A 20,947-nucleotide genomic window follows, 5' to 3' on the forward strand; every position below is an offset into this window, starting at 1 on the left:
GAATTAAAAAGTTTTTAGAAGATCCCTTCTTATCTTCAGATGGCACCAAAACCCCATTCCAGTCCCCCATCATAACAGATTTGTAATCCAGTTCAATTAGTCTCTGATGTAAAAATTTTAAATTTTTTTGCTGTTGTTGATTTGGAGTATATAATCCAATAAGAAGAACTTTCTTTCCTTGTAGTGTTAATTCAATACTAACATATCTCCCTTGTTTATCTGATTCAATCAATCTTGCCGAAAAGTCTTTTCTTAAGTAAATAACCACTCCAGCCTTCTTGTCCGAAGCAAAAGATGCAAAATGTGTTCCCAATCGGGAATTAATCAAATATTTTTGATCTTTTAATGCAATATGTGTCTCTTGTAAGCAAACAATGTCATTTTTATGTTGTTTCAGATAAAAAAAACCTTTCTTTCTTTTCTGTGGTGAATTTAAGCCATTAACATTCCATGTCAGGAACTTCACCATCTCTGGTGACCATGAGCCTTTGGAACATGGCCTGAAGATCAGCTGTTGCTCTCTTAGGACGTGCTCCTCCCACAGGCTCTGAAATGGCCGCATCTTGCGTAGCTGGACCATTTACAGGCGTTTGTTTTTGCTCTTTTTCCATACGCTTATATGCAGCTCTTGTCATCCTCTGTTCTTTTGGGTCTTCTTTTGATGCCAAACTCTGCTCCATGGCCTCCGCCTTCTGCATCTCCTCAAGGGGCAGTGACATTGCCCCTTCACTCAATTGTTTATCATCTTGTCTTACTTCTGTTCTTTTAATTCTGGGAGATGGTGGTAAACCCGCTTTCAAGACTTTAGTGTAGAAATCTTTTGCTTTTAAGATTGTATCCACATACGGTACAACTCTTGACATAGTTTTCCACATCTCGTTTTAGTCCTGGCCACCAAAATTGCCAGCGGATGAGGTGTAGAGTTTTTAAATATCTGAAGTGTCCAGCCTGTTTGACATCATGGCTGTGTCTGAGAGCATTGAGATGGAGGGTTTCAGGTAGATACAATTTCCCCCCATGTATGCCAAACCATCTCTGCATGTTAGGGAGGTTTGATTATCTTTGATCAATAAGGAGCTCTCATTTTAGCTTTTTCACTCCTGGGTCATCAGGATTAGGGGTTCTGCGAGTTGTGAGTTGTGGTGCAGGTTGTGAACTGGGGATAATTGCCGCATAGAACTCTTCATGTTCACTTTTGTAGTGTGGCAGTTGGGATAATGCATCAGCTAGGAAGTTTTTCCTTCCCAGTATGTACTTTAAAGTAAAGTTAAAACTTTAAAGTAAAGTTAAAGTACTGTGCCCATCGCACTTGCTTTGGGGACAATTTGCGGGGAGTTTTTAGTGCCTCTAAATTTTTGTGATCTGTCCATACTTCAAAAGGTACCTTGCTCCCTTCTAAATAGTGTTGCCAGGTTAATAAAGGTAAAGGTAAAGGTTCCCCCGCACATGCATGCTAGTCATTTCCGACTCTAGGGGCCGGTGCTCATCTCCGTTTCAAAGCCGAAGAGCCAGCGCTTGTCCGAGGACGTCTCCGTGGTCATGTGGCCGGCATGACTAGATGCCAAAGGCGCACGGAACGCTGTTACCTTCCCACCGTAGTGGTCCCTATTTTTCTACTTGCATTTTTACGTGCTTTCGAACTGCTAGGTTGGCAGAAGCTGGGACGAGTAACAGGCGCTCACTCTGCTACGCGGCACTCGGGATTCGACCTGCCAAACTGCCGATCTTCTGATCGACAGGCTCAGCGTCCTAACCCACTGAGCCACCGCCAGGTTAATAGCCCCCACCTAATTGCGAAGGCCTCCTTCTCCCAGACTGTCCATCTCCTCTTGCCTTCCGCTTTAGGACCGGTTCAGCCACAAATAGTCTTTTTAAATTCCCAAAAAACACATAGTACAAGTTAGTGGTTGGCCAGTTCATCGTTTCCCCCCTCCCTTACCTGTTTTGAGTAGTTCTGTAAGGGGTAGAGCAGACATGTCAAACACAAGGCCCGGGGGCCAGATCCGGCCTGTGGTTTCATGTGGCCCGCGAAGCCATCCTGGAAACGGAGGGAACAGCCCCCACTGCCTTGGCCCTGGCCCAGAGACCCTCAGATCTGTCCCACTCCTGCCCAGGCCTCCATAGGCACCCTTGATGCAGATGATGTAGAGCTGGCCATGCCCACCCAATACACACTCTAGCCATGCCCACCCAGTAGGCCACGCCCACCCTGGCCATACCCACCCGGCCCCCTGAGGGCAACCGCAATGCTGATGCGGCCCACAATGAAATTGAGTTTGACACCCCTGGGGTAATCTCAGCAAAAGAGGGAATGAATTGATGGTAAAAATTGGCAAACCATAGGAAGCTTTGGAGCTGTTTGTGAGTCTTTGGGGGCTGCCATTCAATTATCATTTTTATTTGTGTGGGTCCATTTCGATGCCCTTGTCGGAAATTCTATAGCCAAGGTAATCTAATAGGGTTTGGTGAAATTCACATTTCGACAATTTGACATAAAGTTAGCATTCAATAGTTTCTTTAACACTTCTCTGACCAGTCTTACGTGATCAGTCATATTCGTACTGTATATCAGAATGTCATCAAGATACACCAGAACCCCTTTGTATAAATGTTCATGTAGGACCTCATTAATCAACTACATAAATACGGCTAGGGCCCCCTGCAGTCCAAATGGCATGACTTTGAATTGGTAGCTTCCCAAGGGGCAGTTGAAAGCTGTTTTCCACTCATCCCCCTCCTTTATTCTTACCTGGTAATATGCTTCTTTCAGGTCTAACTTGGTGAAGACACTCCCCTTTGCCAAATGGGTTAGTAAGTCTTTCAGGAGGGGGAGAGGGTATTTATTTTCCACACTCACAGCGTTTAGGCCTTTATAGTCCACACAGACATGTAGAGACTGATCTTTTTTGTCTTTGAACAACACGGGGGCTCCCACAGTAGACTTGGCCCGTTCGATGAATCCCATCGCTAGGTTTGTATCCACATATCACTGCATCTCCTCTATTTCAAGGGGGGGCATAGCATACATTCTTGGTTGGGGGAGTTTGGCCCCTGGTAACAGTTCAATGGAACAATCATTGTGGCAGTGAGGAAGTAAGGTATCACATTCTTTCTCACTAAACACCTCCACTAGGTCCTGGTACTAGCTGGGGATGAGCGGCTTGCCAGGTGGCCGTAAGGGAGCCATGTGCGCTTGCTCATTGGGTGGGCTAAAATCCTCTGTAACATCTGTTGAATCAATGGGGGGATCGGGCCCTATGGGTAATGTCACAGTTCTCATTCCTTTTTCCCACCAGATAAATGGCTTCCATTTGTCTAGCCAGGCTAGTCCTAGGATCACAGTCTCAGACATCTTTGGAGCTACTAGGAAGCGAATAAACTCTCAGTGCTCACCTATTTCCAGGCGTAAGGACTCAGTTAATTGCATGACTAAAGTCAAATCTCACAGGTTTGGAGAGTGGCCTAGCCCATATGCCCAGTCTTAAGGCACATGACAGGCTAATGATGCATCAGGAGCAGCCAGTATCGACTAGCACTTTCAGGTATACTTGTGCCCCTGACTTAGGGATTATGACTTTAGCAGGGAATAAAAAGGGTAGGATGCATCGACTCACCATTGGGTAATTCTCCCTTTCATTGTCACTGTAGAAAGAGGGTAGATTGGGGTGGATCCATTCTGAGTTCCGGCGTCCTCCTGTGTGCGGGATGACCTGGACAACAGGTTCCTGTGTCATCCAGTTGGATTTCTCTCCCTTTAGCCACTGTGCAGGTCTCTTTCTCACTGCTGGTCCTGGTCTGTTCTGCAATTGGGGGAAGGGGACGGGGCATTTCACTGCTCGATGTCCCTGCTGTCCCCATTGGAAACACTTAACTGCCGGGTCTACAGGTGGCTTGGGTCTTTCAGCCATCACAGTAGTTGGAGATCTTCGTGGGGGTGATTGCCATTCAGGTTGTTCTGACATTGGCTCGGGTTCAGGTAAGAGAGGCTTCTTATAGCAGGTGAGTTGAACATCTAATTTCACCACTGCCTGGTACCATTCATGCAGTTGGTCAGGTACAGCTCGGTAGATACATGCCAGAGAAAGGTAGTCATCTAACCTTTTTCTAAAAAGATGAATTATGGATTGCTCAGGCCATCTCTCTATCCAACCGGCCAGCTTTCGAAACTCCCATACGTACGCCTGGGCAGGCTGGCCAGCTTGCTTTATCTTATGGATTTGCTCTTCTGCTCTGAGGGCGATGGATGGGTCCTCAAATATTTCCCTTAGCCCCAGGAGGAAAAGGTGGGGGTCCTCCAATTCAGGAGCCTGCTCGTTATATAAATTGTTCAACCATTCAGATGCTTCTCCCTCTAGGCTGGATGCAATCACATCGATTATAGCACCTGGGTCCGGGTAGAGATGGGCCCAGCTATTCAAATGAGGGTGTACATGGTTGAGGAAGAAAATCAGTTTCTCTGGGTCCCCATCAAAGGATGCTCTGAAGGGTGGGCTCATTATTGGTTGCCGGGGGCCCCATTGCTGTTGGCCCCACTCTGGTTGCTGATTTAATGGCTGCCAGGGCCCCCACTGCTGCTGGCCCCACTGGTCCTGCTGTACGTTCAAGGGTTGCACGTTTGGGTCCTGCTGCTGCCACCCTTGCTGTTGTTCACCAGCTCCTGATCTCCAGGCTTCTGCACCACCCCCAGCTGTTGCAAGGTTTCCATTAGCTGGGGCAAGCTCACAGGTTGTTGGCCTTTCACTTGTGGGGGCTTTCCAACCTCCCATTGCTGCAGAGGCCCCAGGCTGGGGTCTTCTGTCTCTATGGGTCTGGTGGGCTTGGCAGGGGACTCCTGGGTCTGGCAGTCAGTCTGATCTGCAGACAGGATTTTCCACTCACCCAGATTCTCAGTGGCTGAAGGGCTGACATCTCCTCCCCATTCTGCTTCTGGGGCCTCTTGCCGCCCATATTCTCTACTGGAGTGGTTCCAGCTTGACAATGAGATAAGCTCAGTTATCTGCTGAAGTTTGGAGATCAGCTCAAATTCATCTTCCCACAGAAAACTATTTATTATTTCCTCTTCAGATGTTTCGCAGGCAATCAGGCCTTCTCTTTCCATCTTGAGGATTCTTCCCTGAATCTTTGCCAGCTTATCTCTCTTACCAGAGACAGCGGTGGGGGTTCAGGACCCCCTTTTGAAAGAAAGGAGATTCTGGCATGATTTCATGGTTCCGATGAATGAGACAAATCAAACAAGTTGCAAGCATATTATTTATCTAAAAAGTCTTAGTAATGAAACAAAACATCGACACTCATGGAGGGATGCCAGAATCTGAAATCTCCTCCCTCCAAACCCATCATAACACACACACAATCCCTGCCCTTATCTACATGTCATAAATCACATTATCCAATTAGTTTCACATATGAGGTCTCTCCTCCCATCCTGTATGCGGGCTTATCTTCTCAAAATAGACGTTAGAAAATTCCCTCCTGCAAGATTCAAAGTGAAGCAGTTTAAACAAAAGGCTGTCTCTTACATTGTCAGTGCAAAAATATGTCAATGTTTGCAGCATTGAAAGAAGATTTCTTAGGCTTGATAACTGATTTATTAGCAGATGCATTAGGAACTGGGAAACAGGAAATGGAAGGAGAATTAGACTAGATCTATCAAGTCAACTCAAACTATGCTAGAAGAAATAAAGTCCCCAGGGAAGTACATGTCAGATTTCTTAAAACATCTACAAGAGACAAGATTTTGAGAAGAGTAAGAGATGAACCTTTGAAATATAAAGAAAAAGAAACTGTAGTCCTCAAACAAATTCTTAGGAAAATAAGAGAATCTTGAAGAGAATACCAGTTTTTAACTAAAAAATTAATTGAAAAAGGAGTGAACTTTAGATGGTTGATTCCAGAAGGGATTTTAATTTACTGGGATACAAAAAGATATAAACTGGACACACCACTTAAAGTAATGGAATTCTTCAACAACCATAGAGCATTTTTGGAAAGAGGTGAACCTGAATCCGGTACAAAGAGAGAAACAAAAAACCAGGAAGAAATGGCAGTAGAAGGAGCAGCCAAACCAAGAGAGGAGGAAGAAATTAAAAACACATATATAGAAGAAGAAGCAAGACCAAGAGATCACAGACAGATAAGATTGAATAGAAGATTAAGACCTAGATATAATTGAAAGAGATGGAGGAGAGTGGGATTTTGTCAATGAATATAAATGGACTAAATTCTCCTTCAAAAAGGAGAAAAATCTTTACATGATTACAAAAATTAAAAATGGATATGTCTTCAAGAAACACACATTAAGAGACAACATTGTAAGTTGTTAGAACAACCGAAAATTGGTAAACTTCACTTTGTATTAGCACTTCAAAAGAAAAGAGGAATAGTGTTATACATTAAAGAAATAATTAACCCCAAACAAATCTACACGGATGAAGAGGGGAGAATATTGTCTCGCACCCCAGGGGGTGCAAGCACCCCTGGTTCGGGAACCCCTGCTCAAAACCTACTGGAATCCTTTCAGATTCACCAATCTCTTGGCACAGACTTCATGCAGAAAAATAGAGAATTTCTCCTTGATACTTACTCATTGGGTGTGCCCTTTTGGCCACAGAACTGACCACGATTATCTGTTGGATAAATCACCTTACGAGGGTCTCCTTGTGTCCATGCTGAAAAGAACATTTAACTATATTCAACTAATTTAAGTCATTTATTTTAGGCATTGCCCAATTCCAAAATAACTTTTCTCCAGATTTTGAAGCACCATAAGCAATTACTGTAAGCTTTTAACATAACCTTTCATTCATGTATATATTTCATGTTTTTCTGGGAAATTAGGATAAAGGCATTGTGGTTTTATGTTTAGAGTATGTGAGATAATTTAATATGAATGTGCAGATTAATATGCATTAAGCTAGCTCTCTCTTTGTTATACTAATTCTTTTAAAGAATCAGGCACATGCACTGAATCATGCACCAAAGCTCACAAAATCCAGAGTAGTAACAGGAATCTTCTCAAATGACTATACTCCTGCTGAGAAATAGTCCTGCATATAATAAATTTAGACATCAAGGCCATCAATTTATATATTACCAAGGAAGTAGCAGTATTTAATGCAACAGAAAGGGAAAATTATTAAATATATTTTTAGAAGTAATAATTGCAGCTATATATGTTTTAATTCAGAAGTCCCTAAACTTTTTGTCACCAGGGTCCACTTTTGTGGAAGACATTTTTTCCATGGACAGAGAGAGGAGGAGGAAGAGGGTGCAACTTAGATCCCTTGCATGCACAGTTTAGAATAGGGCTCACATTCCTATGAGAATCTAATGCCTGATAATCTGAGGTGGAGCTGAGGTGGTGATACTGCCACTGGGGAGTGGCTGCAAATACAGAAGAAGCTTTGCTTTCTTGCCCACTGCTCACTTCCAGCTGTGCGGCCAGGTTCCTAACAGGATTGTGGACCCCTGTCTTAATTCATTTAAATATTATTGAAATGAAATCAAATGTTTCTGTGTCCCAATGCCAGCCAGTATGGTTTAGAATGTGGCCCCCAATATTCTTCTCAAAGACCAAGTATAAAATTTGTTACAAAAAGGTCAAAACTTTGGTGCAGCAGACATTAGCAATAGGATTAAAGAGCAAACGATTATTTAAGATTTGATACCTTTAGTTGAATCCAACTTATTTTCTTCTATGACGATATACCTTCTTGGCTGTCATAATTCTCCTTCTCCATCTAATTTGATATCCAACTTTCAGCAACAAAAATATTATCTCAAGGCAGAAAAATAATAAACACTAGAATACATACCCACAATACCCACTGCAACATAGCCCCCAATTGCAACCAGTAGCAAGATACAGCAGATGATATCTGTGCAGCTCCTGGAAGAAGAAACAAGCTAAGTGAGAGTAAGTAACAATATATTTATCTTTGGTAACATGGTAGTTATTAGTTGGCTATTTGAATCAACATGTCATCATTCAAATTCAGACTTGCAATTAAAAAAAAACCCTTGAAAACTCTCTAATCAAATGACAAATAAACTATAGCCCATCTCAAGAATAAGGGACAGGCAAATATAACCAACCCATTCCTCCTTTGCCCTGTAGTGAAGATGGGGAGTGGACATTAACTCCTCAGAAGCAGAAACCACCACCTCTAATTTTTAGAAATGTACACAGGCATATTATGATGTTGATAACTATTATAATGATTCAGAGAAAATGGTATGTTCTCAAACCTGCTAATCCTACACACAAAGAAGAAAATAGGAAACAAAGTAATCCAGATCTAATATCAAATAACCTTATTGGGCTTGCAGAATAACAGAATTAAAGAATAACAGAATGGGAAGAAACCTTGGAGGTCTTCTAGTCCAATCCCCTGCTCAAGCAGGAGACCCTATACCATTCTGGACAAATGGATGTCCAATCTCTTCTTTAAAAGCTCCAGTTGATGGAGTACTCACAATTTCTGGAGGCAAGCCATTCTACTGATTAACTTCTCATTGTCAGGAAATTTCTCCTTAATTCTAGGTGGATCTCTCTTTAATAGTCTTCCATCCTTTGCTCCTTGTCTCATCTTCAGGTGCTTTGGAAAATTGACTGACCCCTTCCTATTTATGACAGGCCCTCATATATTGGAAGACTACTATCATGATACATAACGTTATGAATCTTGTGATTCCTTAATTTAAAAAGAACTATTTCAGTATGAAATATATTCATCTACTTACTCTGCTTTCCATGACACACAACTTATCATTTACTGAGATACCTTTAAAAACAAAGCTTCCATCCTGTAGGCTTCCTACTGTTGGGGCAGGCTAAAGAAAAGCTAATCTAAGGTATTCTAGTATGTTTTTCCTGCATGGTATTTGCTGAAGTCTTTTCCTGTTAGTAATGTTTGAATTTCAGCCAGAAAAAACAACAATCACTTAGAGTGGTGTTGGATGATTATTTTAATTTTTGTTTGTAAGCTACCATAAATCTGAACAATGCTGGCAACATTTAACATTTAAACTAACTGATAAATACGTATTATCAGAGAATAAGAGCAATCTCCATTCAATATCAAGTTATGAGGGAGCATGATAATAATTGGTTAAGATACTACAAAACAAATATTTGTCTGATCATCAAAATAAGGTAACTAATGTGGCCCTATAAAATTAAAATATTGGCTGATAAATTTATTTATGAATTGTTGAATATAAGATACAAATTGAAATGTGAACCTCTGATCATATGTCAATAATGTCGGTAAAATTATATTATTATCCTTGTATTATAATTAAATAATACTATAGCTATAAAACAAACTATGTCCATGCACAAAGCAAGGAGTGAAAGTAGAAAAACAGCTTTAACTACTAAGCCCAACCCATGCATTCCAAAGAAATGATCCAGACTTCTAGGCTCCTGGATTTTCAATAGAATCATCCTTGCGTTACTTCCCAAAGGAAATCAACAGATGGCAATAAACGGTCACTCTAGACATAGTGCACTGAAAAATAACAGCACAAATGACCATGCAATACTACTCTCAAACCATTCACCAACAGGGTAATCTTACCTGTCATAAATGGGGCCTTTGAAAGTTGAGTCATATTTATGTGGTGTCCCTAAAAATGAGATTGTCGAGTTAGACAACTTATAGAATTCAAGAATATGTAAACTGGGTATTTTATTTCCACTATTCCAGTAAGATAAAGATCACTGGGCAAATTCTTTTTGGAGTTCAATAGTGGCATGACAATTCTCAGCTTAATTTCTGGAAATTCTCAAGACAGAAGCACAGGAATGCAGAAAATATAAACAAGCAGGAGGTGTGGGATGACAGAGTATGGAAAAAGGATGGTGGTAGTGGGGTGCTGTAAAAGAAAATCAGGATTTGAAGTATCACTGTATATAAGTTTATACCATTTTTCTATTTGTTCATAGGATGTGATCTACTTGTTATGACTGGCATTGATTCTAATATAAAAAAGGTCCCAGTTCTTAACATGTTTATCCAAATCTCTGGAGAGTTTCTACTAACTTTGCACTGTTCTTGGAGGAGGGGCAATCTTGATAGATTGTGTCTTCTATTTTGCTCCTTCGAGATATACTAAGAGGAATTTGAGTGAAGGGCAAAGTTATGTTCACATTATTTCAAGTTTACAATAGAATTATTTTTTCTCAAAATGCCTGCTTTTTTTGCAAACACAGAAGCATCATTGTGCTATTTGAGCACAGGATTATTATTTTTCCCCAGTCCCATGATTGACAAATAACTGAGGAACCTACACTTGGAGAGTTTCTATCATTGCATAACATTAAAGCTCAAGGATATAAACAGAGCTCTGATCAATTCTAGTCTCCAGCAGTACTTTGACAAATTGCCTGGAAATGGAAAAGTGTGAGTTTCTATATCTATGATTTTTCTGCACATTTCAGTAAATCATAATACTAAAGATGAGAATTACTGCTGTTGCCAAAATGTCTGCTTGTGTTTTATTATTATGTCCATTATAAACTTTTCCTTCTGTCATGCTGCTTTCTTTGCCTCCACAAAAAGCACTTTGCCACTCTTCACCAACTTGATGCCTTTCAAAAGTGCTGAACAACAACAAAGCAAAGCAGAGGTGACGGTATTCCAGCTGAGCTATTTAGAATGCTAAAAGATGATGCTGTTAAAGTGCTGCACTCAAAATGCCAGTAAATTTGGACAACTCAACAATGGTCACAGAAAGAAAGGCAATGCCAAAGAATGTTCAAATTACCATACAACTGCATTCATTTCACACTAGCAAGGTCATTCTCAAAATCCCTACAAGCTAGGCTTCAACAATATGTGAACCAAGAACTGCCGGTTTTAAAGAGGCAGAAGAACTAGAGATCAAATTGTCAACATTTGTGGGATTATGGAGAAAACTGGGGAGTTCTAGAAAACATCTACTTCTGCTTCATTGACTATCCTAAAGCTTTTAATTGTATAGATTACCACAAACTGTGCGAAGTTCTTAAAGAGATGGGAGTACTAGAGCACTTTACTTGTCTTCCGTGAAGCTGTATGCAGGTTAAGGAGCAACAATTATAACTGGACATCAAACAACTGAATGGTTCAAAATACAGAAAGGAGTATAGAAAGGAGTACAACAAAGTTGTATATTGTCACCCTGCTTATTTATCTTCTATACAGAATACATCATTCAAAATGCAGAGCTGGATAAATCAGAAGCTGGAATTAAGATTGCCAGGAGAAACATGCTTTCGAACTGCTAGGTTGGCAGAAGCTGGGACGAGTAACAGGCGCTCACTCTGTTACGCGGCACTCGGGATTCAACCCACCAAACTGCCAACCTTCTGTTCGACAAGCTCAGCGTCCTAACCCACTGAGCCACTGCGTCCCAACACCAGGCAACTACAGGCCAATTACCTGCTTACCAACAACTTTCAAATTGCTAACTGGTGCGGTAGCTGATGCAGTACAACAGCATCTAGTTGAAAACAATCTCTTTCCACCCAAGCAGAAAGGAAACCGCCCCAATAGCAGAGGAACAAAAGATCAACTCCTAATAGAAAAAATGATCTTGGAAAACTGCAAGAAAAGGAAAACCAATCTGAATGTGGCATGGATTGACTACAAAAAATACCTAGAAATAACAGGAATCAGTAGAAACATCAGAAAATTTGTGCAAAGATCGATGGCACAATGGAACACAGCTGCAGGTCAATGGTGAAAGAATGGGAGAGAGTAGTATCAAGAGAGGAATATTTCAAGGAGATTCCTTATCACCACTACTATTTATTATTGCACTGTTTCCTCTGTCAACAATACTGAATAACTCAGGACATGGCTATCAAACATCAAAAACATCTCCCAGACTATCCTACCTCCTTTACATGGATGATCTGAAGCTATATGGAAAAACATCATCTGAAATAGAATCGCTGCTCAACACTGTCCATATATATCACCAAGATATTGCAATGGAGTTTGGGTTGGACAAATGTGCCATGCTTACTATCAAACAAGGAAAAATAGTGAAAACTGAAGGAATCAAGATGCCCCACAAAAATAACATTAAGACTCTAGATGAGGAAGATTACTACAAATACTGGGTATCCTTCAAGCTGACAACATCAAGCACACTGAAGTCAAGAAAAAGATTAGGCAATTCCAGTCATTAGATACACAGCTGGAATAGTGGACTGGATTCAAGCAGAACTACCCTCTTCTTCTTTTTTTCTAATTTATTACGAATTTTATTATTTAAAATATTTAAAAACTTTGGACAAGGTGTTAACGGTCTGACATTCCTTCTTGTTTTACATCATTTTTGTGTTTTATATACATTTTATATACATATCATTTATATACAATTATACAATATTCAATCTTATCGTCCACCTTATTCTAGTAATATGTGAATTCAGCATCTTATATATCTCTATTAAGACTTTCCTTTCTGTTCCCACCATAGGTAAAACTTATTCCAAATTTTGTAATAATCTGACTGATCTTTATTTTTTATTTCCAAAGTTAACTTGTCCATTTCTGCGCACGCCCATATTTTATTTATCACTTCACTCTCATCAGGTATTTCACTATCTTTCCATTTCTGGGCAAACGTCATTCTCGCTGCTGTGATGATATGTATCAGTATATATAACTGTTCTTTGCTATGTTTCTCTGTTGTTATGCCAAGCAGGAAAAATTCTGGCCTGTATTCTACTCTCCGTCCTGATATTTCTTCCTAGCCATGTCCATATCCTTAGCCAAAATCTTAGCATCTTATTACAGGACCAAACATGAAAATAAGTGCCTAGTTCTTGGGAACACTTCCAGCAACTAGGGGATATTGTTTTGTACATTTTGGCTAACCGTGCTGGAGGGAGATGCCACCGGTAAAACATCTTATATAAATTTTCTTTGTAAGCTGTGGCCAGTGTTATCTTTTTATTTGTGTCCCAAAGTGTTTGCCATACATCAAGATCGATACCATGTCCCACATTCTTAGCCCATATCAACATCGTATTTTTTACTTGTTCTTTGATCATTTTATAGCCCATTAACAATCTATACAATTTCCTTATTTGCTTCTCATCTGGCCCCAATAAGATTTTATCCAATGCGGTTTCTTGAATATTTATCCCCCCACTCCTTCTTATCTTTCCCATATCGTGTTTGTATCTGTAAGTAAGCTCACCATTCTAATTTTATCCCTTGTTGCTCTAGTTCCTGTCTGGATTTCAATTCTCCCACATCATTTATAATATCTTTATACGTAGTGCTGTTCTCCAAATTGAACAAACTATCAAACTATCGCCTCCAGGGTAGACAACCAGACTGGTACTTTAATGTAATTTTGTTTTTTAATTTTATTCCAAATTTTGAGTAGCGCTTGTCTAATTCGATGGTTTTGAAAATGTTGATATAGCCCTTGTTTCTCATTCCATAGGAATGCCTGCCAGCCTAGTTGCAAATCATGGCCTTCTAAGATTAATAATCTTTTATTCTTTAAAATTATCCACTGTCTAATCCAGGTTAGCGCTGCTGCATGGTAATATGTTTCCCAGTCCAGTAGTCCAAAAACCCCATTTTCTTTAACATCTTGCAAGACTTTCATTTTAATCCTCGGTTTTTTCCCTTGCCATATAAAATGTAGTGTTAGTTTGTTCAAGTTCCTCAAAAAATTTGATCTAGTTGTATAGGAATATTTTGGAACAGGAATAGAATTTTAGGTAGTACATTCATTCTTATGACAGCGATTCTCCCTAACAATGAAAGGCTCAAGTTTCCCCATCTTTCCAGGTCTTCTTTTATTTATTTCACTATTTTGATTGAGGTTCATCTGGCCATAATAGCAATTCCTAGGTATTTTATCTTCTTAACTATTTGTATGTCCATAATCCTAGTCAAGTTTTCTTTCTGTTTATACGTCATATTTTAGCAATCATTTTAGTTTTACTCTTGTTTATTTTCAGCCCAGTGGCTTCTCCATATTTATCTAGTTCTTCCAACAGTTTCGGTCCCAATTGTTGTGGATCCTCCATAACAAAGACCAAATCACGGCGCTAATTTTCTTAGATGCTGAAAAAGCTTTTGATCAATTGAATTGGCAATTTTTGATGAAAGTTTTAGATAAAATGAATTTTGGGGATAAATTTTTGCAACCAATCAGGGCATTATATCAAAAACAAACAGCCCGAATAATAGTTAATAATAGCTTGACAGAAGCATGTAATATTGAGAAGGGTACAAGGCAAGGGTGCCCGTTATCGCCTTTGTTATTTGTGTTAACATTGGAGATATTATTGGTAAAAATACGGAACTCGGAAAGAATTAAGGGTATACAAATTAGAGATCAGGATTATAGACTGAGAGCGTTCGCAGACGATCTGGTTGTTACAGTGACCCAGCCGGAGAACTCTGTTGTGGACCTGATGGAGATAATAATGCAATATGGGAAGGTTTCTGGATTTAAAGTTAATGCACAAAAAACTAAAATTCTGGCTAAAAATATGACAGTATCGCAAAAGGCTCTTTTAGAAGGGTTAACTGGATTTGAGATTGTTAAAAGGGTCAAATATTTGGGGGTGCTTTTGTCGCCCTCTAATACAAAGTTATATAAAAATAACTATGAAAAATTATGGGGAAAAATTCAAAAAGAAATGGAGAGTTGGGAATAATTGCAATTGTCTTTGTTGGGGCGAATCGCAGCAGTGAAAATGAATGTCCTGCCTAAATTTTTATTCTTATTTTATTCTTATTCTTAATTTTATTCTTATTCTTAAGAAAGATTCTAATCTGGAGGAATGGCAGAGAGGTATCAATAAATTCGTTTGGGCAGGGAAAAGGCCACGAGTTAAACTTAAGATTATGCAGGATACTCGTGAAAGAGGTGGTCTTAAAATGCCCAATCTCAAACTATATTATGAAGCTGCTGCGTTAGCAGGAATAAGTGATTGGATTAATTTGACACAAGAGAGATTATTAAATCTTGAGGGCCACGACTTGTTGTTTGGCTGGCATGCATATTTGTTGTATGATAAGAAGGTAGATAATGTGTTTAGAGTGCATATTTTAAGACAGGCATTGCTGAGAGTTTGGAAGAAGTATAGACATAAGTTAGACTGTAAGATACCATTGTGGGCAATTCCAAAACACGCAATAGAAAATATAAATGTTGGTTTTAAACATGATGTGACTACGTATAAGGAGATTTTAAGTTTGGAAAGAAATGTCTGGTGTCTGAAACCATACAGTCTCTTGCGAGTTGACAAGATTGTTCAAACTTGGTTTCAATATATTCAGCTACGGGCCAGGTGGAAAGAAGATCAGAAAACTGGTTTTACAATGACTGATGAAAACCTGATAAAGCAAATTAGGAATCAGGGTCCAGCACATATTAAACGGATATATCTTGCATTGATAGAGATTGACTCAGAAACAGAACTTGTTAAGGATTGTATGATAAAATGGGCCCAAAACATCCAAGAAGTTATTACAATGGACACGTGGGAAAAGATTTGGGTGAGGAATGTAAAATTTACACAAGCTCAAAATTTAAGAGAGAACTTTTATAAAATGTTTTATAGATGGCATCTAGATCCTAAAAAGCTTGCAAGTATGTACCCGAATTATCAGCCAAAATGCTGGAGGTGTGGCGATGAAGATGCAACATATTTTCACATATGGTGGACTTGCAAAAAGGTTAAGGCCTTTTGGATAAAAATTTGGTGGAATATGCAGAAGATTTTCAAGCAAAGGATAAAGTTTTGTCCGCAACTTTTTTTGTTGGGAATAATTACAGATGCTACGGTTGTGGACACTAAGTTGATGTTGAATTTAATTACGGCAGCAAGGCTCTTAATAGGTCAATATTGGAAGAAGGAGGAACTGCCGACTATAGAAGAATGGACTTTAAAGGTTTCTGACCTGGCAGAGATGGCAAAGATTTCGGCTTATTTGAAAGATCACTCGCAAGAACGTTATATTATGGAGTGGAGAAAATGGATTGAGTATATCCAGAACAAATATAGGACTAAAAGGTTTCATGTAGCATTTGAATAAGTCTTCCTTTCTTTTTTCTTTTTCTTTTTTTTTCTATATATACTTAATATTAATAGTGTTTGTAGTTATCCTATATGAGCCAGAGAGTGATAGATTTTAGAGTTTATGGTTGTTAGCATATGGATGTTTAGGATTGTTTTTTTTTGTTTTTATACCTTGTACTTAGCTCTGGGAAGTCGGGGGGGAGGGGGAGAGGGGGAGGGAGGGAGGGGGAGGGGAGGGGGGATTGTTAAAGATAAAATGTATGTTAAAACTTTTCAATTAAAAAAAAACAAAGACCAAATCACCCACGAATGCTTGCAGTTTAAAAATTTCTTTTTTAATTTCTAATCCTTTTATATGTGGTTCATTTCTAATTATCCTCGTTAGGACCTCTAGTGTCAGTATAAATAATAATGGGGATAAAGGGCATCCTTGTCGTGTTCCTTTTTGTATTTGAAATTTCCTGGTTACTTCCCCATTTATTATTATTTTAGCTTCCTGATTAGAATATATTGTCCTAATTATGTTTATAAATTTTTCACCCATATCCATATACCTAAGTTGTTGACGTATAAATGACCATTTAATGTTATCAAAAGCCTTCTGAGCATCTAAGAATAATGCCATTTGTTGTCCACTATGTTTGGGACGAGTAACAGGCGCTCACTCTGCTACGCGGCACTCGGGATTCGAGTGCCGTGTAGCAGAGTGAGCGCCTGTTACTCGTCCCAGCTTCTGCCAACCTAGCAGTTCGAAAGCACATAAAAATGCAAGTAGAAAAATAGGGACCACTACGGTGGGAAGGTAACAGCGTTCCGTGCGCCTTTGGCGTCTAGTCATGCCGGCCACATGACCACGGAGACGTCCTCGGACAAGCGCTGGCTCTTCGGCTTTGAAACGGAGATGAGCACCGGCCCCTAGAGTTGGAAACGACTAGCACGCATGTGCGGGGGAACCTTTACCTTTACCTTTTATGTATTTCATAGTATTCTAGCGTATCCAATATTATCCTAATGTTGTGTTTAGTTTGTCTTTTGGCTAGAAATCCATTCTGATCCACTTGTATAAAATCATTTTAAAACCTTTTAATTGCTCAGCTATAATTGTTGTAAATATCTTATAATCAGAGTTAAGTAAAGATATTGGTCTATAGTTTTGAATTGATGTATGGTCCATATTGTCTTTTGGGATCAGAGCAATATTCACCTGTGACCATGACTTTGGGATTTTTGCTTCATCCAGGACCGCGTTAAACACATCCAGTAATGGTTGTCCTAAGATGTTTTGTTGTTCCTTATAGATTTATGTCGGAAGGCCATCAGGACCCGATGCTTTATTATTTTTTGTTTATTAATGGCCGTAATCACCTCTGTCATCCTAATTTCTTCATTCAACATATTTTTAATTTCATCTGTAACTTTTGGTAGTGTCGCTTTTTTGAAACATTCCTCCGCTTTCTCCTCAATTTCCTGGTTATCTTCCTTTTATAGTTTCTCATAGAATTCCTGGGATATAATTTTTTTCTCCTCTTCTTGATAATGTATTCTCCCTTTGTCGTCTCGTAATTTACTAATCCAACTTTTCTCCTTTTGTTTTTTCAGTTTATGTGCAAGCCATCGACCAGGTTTGTTTGCATTTTCGAAAAAAGTTCTGTTTTATACATCTTATCTGTTGTGCTAATTTTTCTTTTTCTAAGATGTTAAGTTTATGTTTAATTAAGTCCATTTGTTATTTTACATTCTTTTTTTGTGGTTCATGTTGGAGTATTGTTTCTAATCTTTTATATTCCCCTTCTAACATTTTCTGTTGTTTTTTTCTCCTTATTATTTTTCACCATATACTGTATGCTATAGCTACTCCTCTCATAATTGCCTTAGCTGTGTCCCAAAGATTTTGGACAGAGGTGTCTTCAGCTTTATTTTCTTTGAAGTCCAATTCCCTCTCCATCTTTAATCTGAAGTCATCTTCTTTTAATATTGACCTTTGTATACTCCATCTAGATTTTTTTTGGACCCTTCCCAGCTAAATTTCACAGGATTGTGGTCTGCCCAGGTGCTTGTCTCTATACACACATCTTCAACTTCAGAGTTAATTTCCCTTGACATCCACACCATGTTGATCCTAGACCACAAGCTGTGTCGATTTGAGTAATATGTGTACTGTCTTGGCTCACGGTTCCTTTCTCTCCATATGTCCTGAATGTTTAGATCTTTGGCCAATTTGAAAAAGGATCTTGGTAGTGTTCTTTTCCTTTTCCTGGTCTTGTTACCCTTGTAATACAAATTATTATCGGTAATAGCATTAAAGTCTCCTAGTACACAGATCTTGTTGTAATCTACATCACATATTTTATTATGTAACGTTTTAAAAAACTGTTTTGACTTCCGGGTGGCAAGGCGCCGCCGAAGACAGCCATTTCCAGGCTGTCCGCTCCGCGGCTTTGTAGAACCGCCAAAAACAGCGCCGATCAGCTGTTTCGGCGGTTCGGAAGCCCCCTCCTCGGGAGAAGAGGAGGGGGTGAGTACCCAGGTAGGGGTTGAGCTCTCCGGGGCCGCCAGAACTTAAAGTTTTGGCGGCTGAAGGATTGAGCCCCCCCGAAGCCTGGGTTTGCTCCGGGCTGCGTGGCGTTTCTGCTCCGTGCTTTTAGGAGTAGAACAAGGCGTTCGCAACCATCCCTGCCAGCAGGAAAGGATTTCGGAGAACGAGGATGCAGGCAGAGCGATACAGGAGATTAAGGTGAAAGTGGACTTTGGATCTTTAGCTCAATGGACTTTGCAGACTTTGAAAGTGAAAGTGCGTAGCAAGTAATAGTGGGGGAAAATGGCGGCTAAATCTTTCAAAGTTCTTAGAAGCGCAGGGGCTTCCCCGGTGCAGCAGTGTTTGTTGCAAGCCTTGTTGCCCCCTGCACCTACGCCAGCCCTGACAGTTAAAGATTTGCAAGATGCTTTGGAAAAACACTCACAGCAAATAGCTGAGATTATAGATGAAAAGCTGGATGAGAAATTAACAGAAAAATTAACTGAAGTTATGGATGAAAAGCTGGATGAGAAGTTAACAGAAATAAGGGCGGACATCTTGCTTGCATTTCAAGGCATGGCTATATGTATCGAGCGCTTGGATGAAAGAGTGGAAGATCTCAGCCAAAATAATATTAAATTAGATGCAAAAATGTTAGAGACTGAGAATGTGGTGGATAAAATTGACAGTGACTTGACCTTGGTGCAGTACCACAAGATGGAGTTTGCTATTAGAATCAGATGCTTAAAAGAGAATCTTAAAGAAAAACTGAAGGAAATAGTCTCTGAGGCTCTGGAAGGGGTGCTGGGATGGCCAGCAGATGGAATTGTGGGAGACATAGACAAAATCTTTCGTGTTAATTCGTGGATTGCAAGACAAAGGAAATTACCCAGAGATGTGGTTGTTTATTTTACAAAGAGAGCAATCAGGAATGAAGTTATCCAAGCTTCTTATAATACTAAGCTTGTAATTGCTGAGCAAGAAGTCCTGGTTTTAAAAGAGATCCCTCCAAGAATTTTAAGGAGAAGAAAGGAGTTTGCTTTTTTAGCACAAGAGCTCAGGCGACGTGATATCAAGTTTAGATGAGAGATACCAGTGGGTATGGTGGTGATGTATGAAGGCACGAGACATCGTCTTATCACAGTGATGCAGGCACGTGATTTTTATAGTAATGTTTTAAAAGCAACCCCCATACCACTTTTGGAATCTACAAAGAAGAATGGCGAGGGAAAGCCTCAAGGTGCTGAAGGAACAACGCAGACAGATGAGAAAGCTACAGGAGTGGATCAAATTTCAGTATCATCGGAAGAAGCTAGAGACCAGAGGATGACGCGTGCTGCTGTGAGACGAATGAGACGAGAGCAAGAACAAAACCAGCAGAAAGTTATGGAACCTCCAAAGCGTACCTATAGCGAAGCTGTGGGAGGGGCGCAGCCTAAGAATGTCAAGGGGATTCTGGAAGACGCGCTCCAAAAGCTTCGGGTTGCTAAGGATGGCGACTAAGCTTCTAACTTGGAATGTCAATGGTTTAAATTCACCACAGAAGAGAAAGAAAATCTTTCAATATTTAAAACAATTTAAGACTGATGTTATTTGCTTACAAGAAACACATATTAGAGTTATGGACCAAAAGTACTTATTAAATTCAAGACTGGCCACACAATTTATTGCTTCTGCAATGAACAAGAAGAATGGAGTGGTTATTTATGTCAAGAATACTATGACAGCGGAGTTAATTGAAGCAGATAAACAAGGAAGATATGTTATAATAGATTTGTTAATAGAAGGCAAAAACGCTTTTGGTTGGATTATATGCTCCTAATCAACAACAAGCAGACTTTTATAGTTTATTACACAGCAAGATCACTCAGCTGGATTACAAATCTTTTATTTTTATGGGAGACTGGAATGGTGTCTTGGATGTACAAATGGACAAGAGTGGTTCTTTTAAAAGTACTCCAAGTCATGCTAAATTGCCTAAATCTTTTTTTGAGATGAAGGATGATTTGGAGCTGCGAGATATCTGGAGAGAAAGAAATTTACAAGAAAAGGATTATACTTTTTTTCTGATAGACATCAATCTTTTTCTAGGATTGACTTTATATTAATTACTAACGATTTTTTTTCTAGGATTAAGAAGATAAAGATTTGTCCAAGAATTATGTCTGACCATAGTCCAGTCTGGCTAGAGATTGGTAAGGATAATAGAGATAGGCGCTCCTGGCGTCTAAATGAGAACCTGTTTAGAAATCAGGAAAATGTGGAAGAATGTAAAAAACAGATGAAGGGTTTTTTTGAAATTAATATGAATAAGGGTACTTCTATGTAAATGGTTTGGGATGCTAGTAAGGCTTATATGAGAGGTGTGTTAATATATATGA

General features: G+C 39.5%; 1 protein-coding gene across 4 annotated transcripts in view; it reads right to left on the reverse strand.

Moving 5' to 3' along the window:
* SLC44A2 (solute carrier family 44 member 2 (CTL2 blood group)) overlaps positions 1–20,947 on the reverse strand; it is a 172,892-nt gene that overhangs the window by 124,560 nt on the left and 27,385 nt on the right. For 3 of the 4 annotated variants that reach the window (XR_014024879.1, XM_081315770.1, XM_081315771.1), the window contains exons 2-4: positions 9,582–9,630; positions 7,815–7,888; positions 6,584–6,668 (exon numbers count right to left, since the gene is read on the reverse strand). Coding sequence is in view for 2 of the 4 variants with exons in the window: in XM_081315770.1 (XP_081171896.1) it covers positions 6,584–6,668; positions 7,815–7,888; positions 9,582–9,630 (208 nt within the window). In the remaining 2 variants the exon portion in view is untranslated. The remainder of the gene's footprint in view (positions 1–6,583; positions 6,669–7,814; positions 7,889–9,581; positions 9,631–20,947) is intronic. The other variant, XR_014024878.1, reaches the window with a different exon arrangement.

This window comes from Vipera berus (genome assembly GCF_964194415.1).
Source record: "Vipera berus genome assembly, chromosome: 2".
NCBI classification, from domain to species: Eukaryota; Metazoa; Chordata; class Lepidosauria; order Squamata; family Viperidae; genus Vipera; species Vipera berus.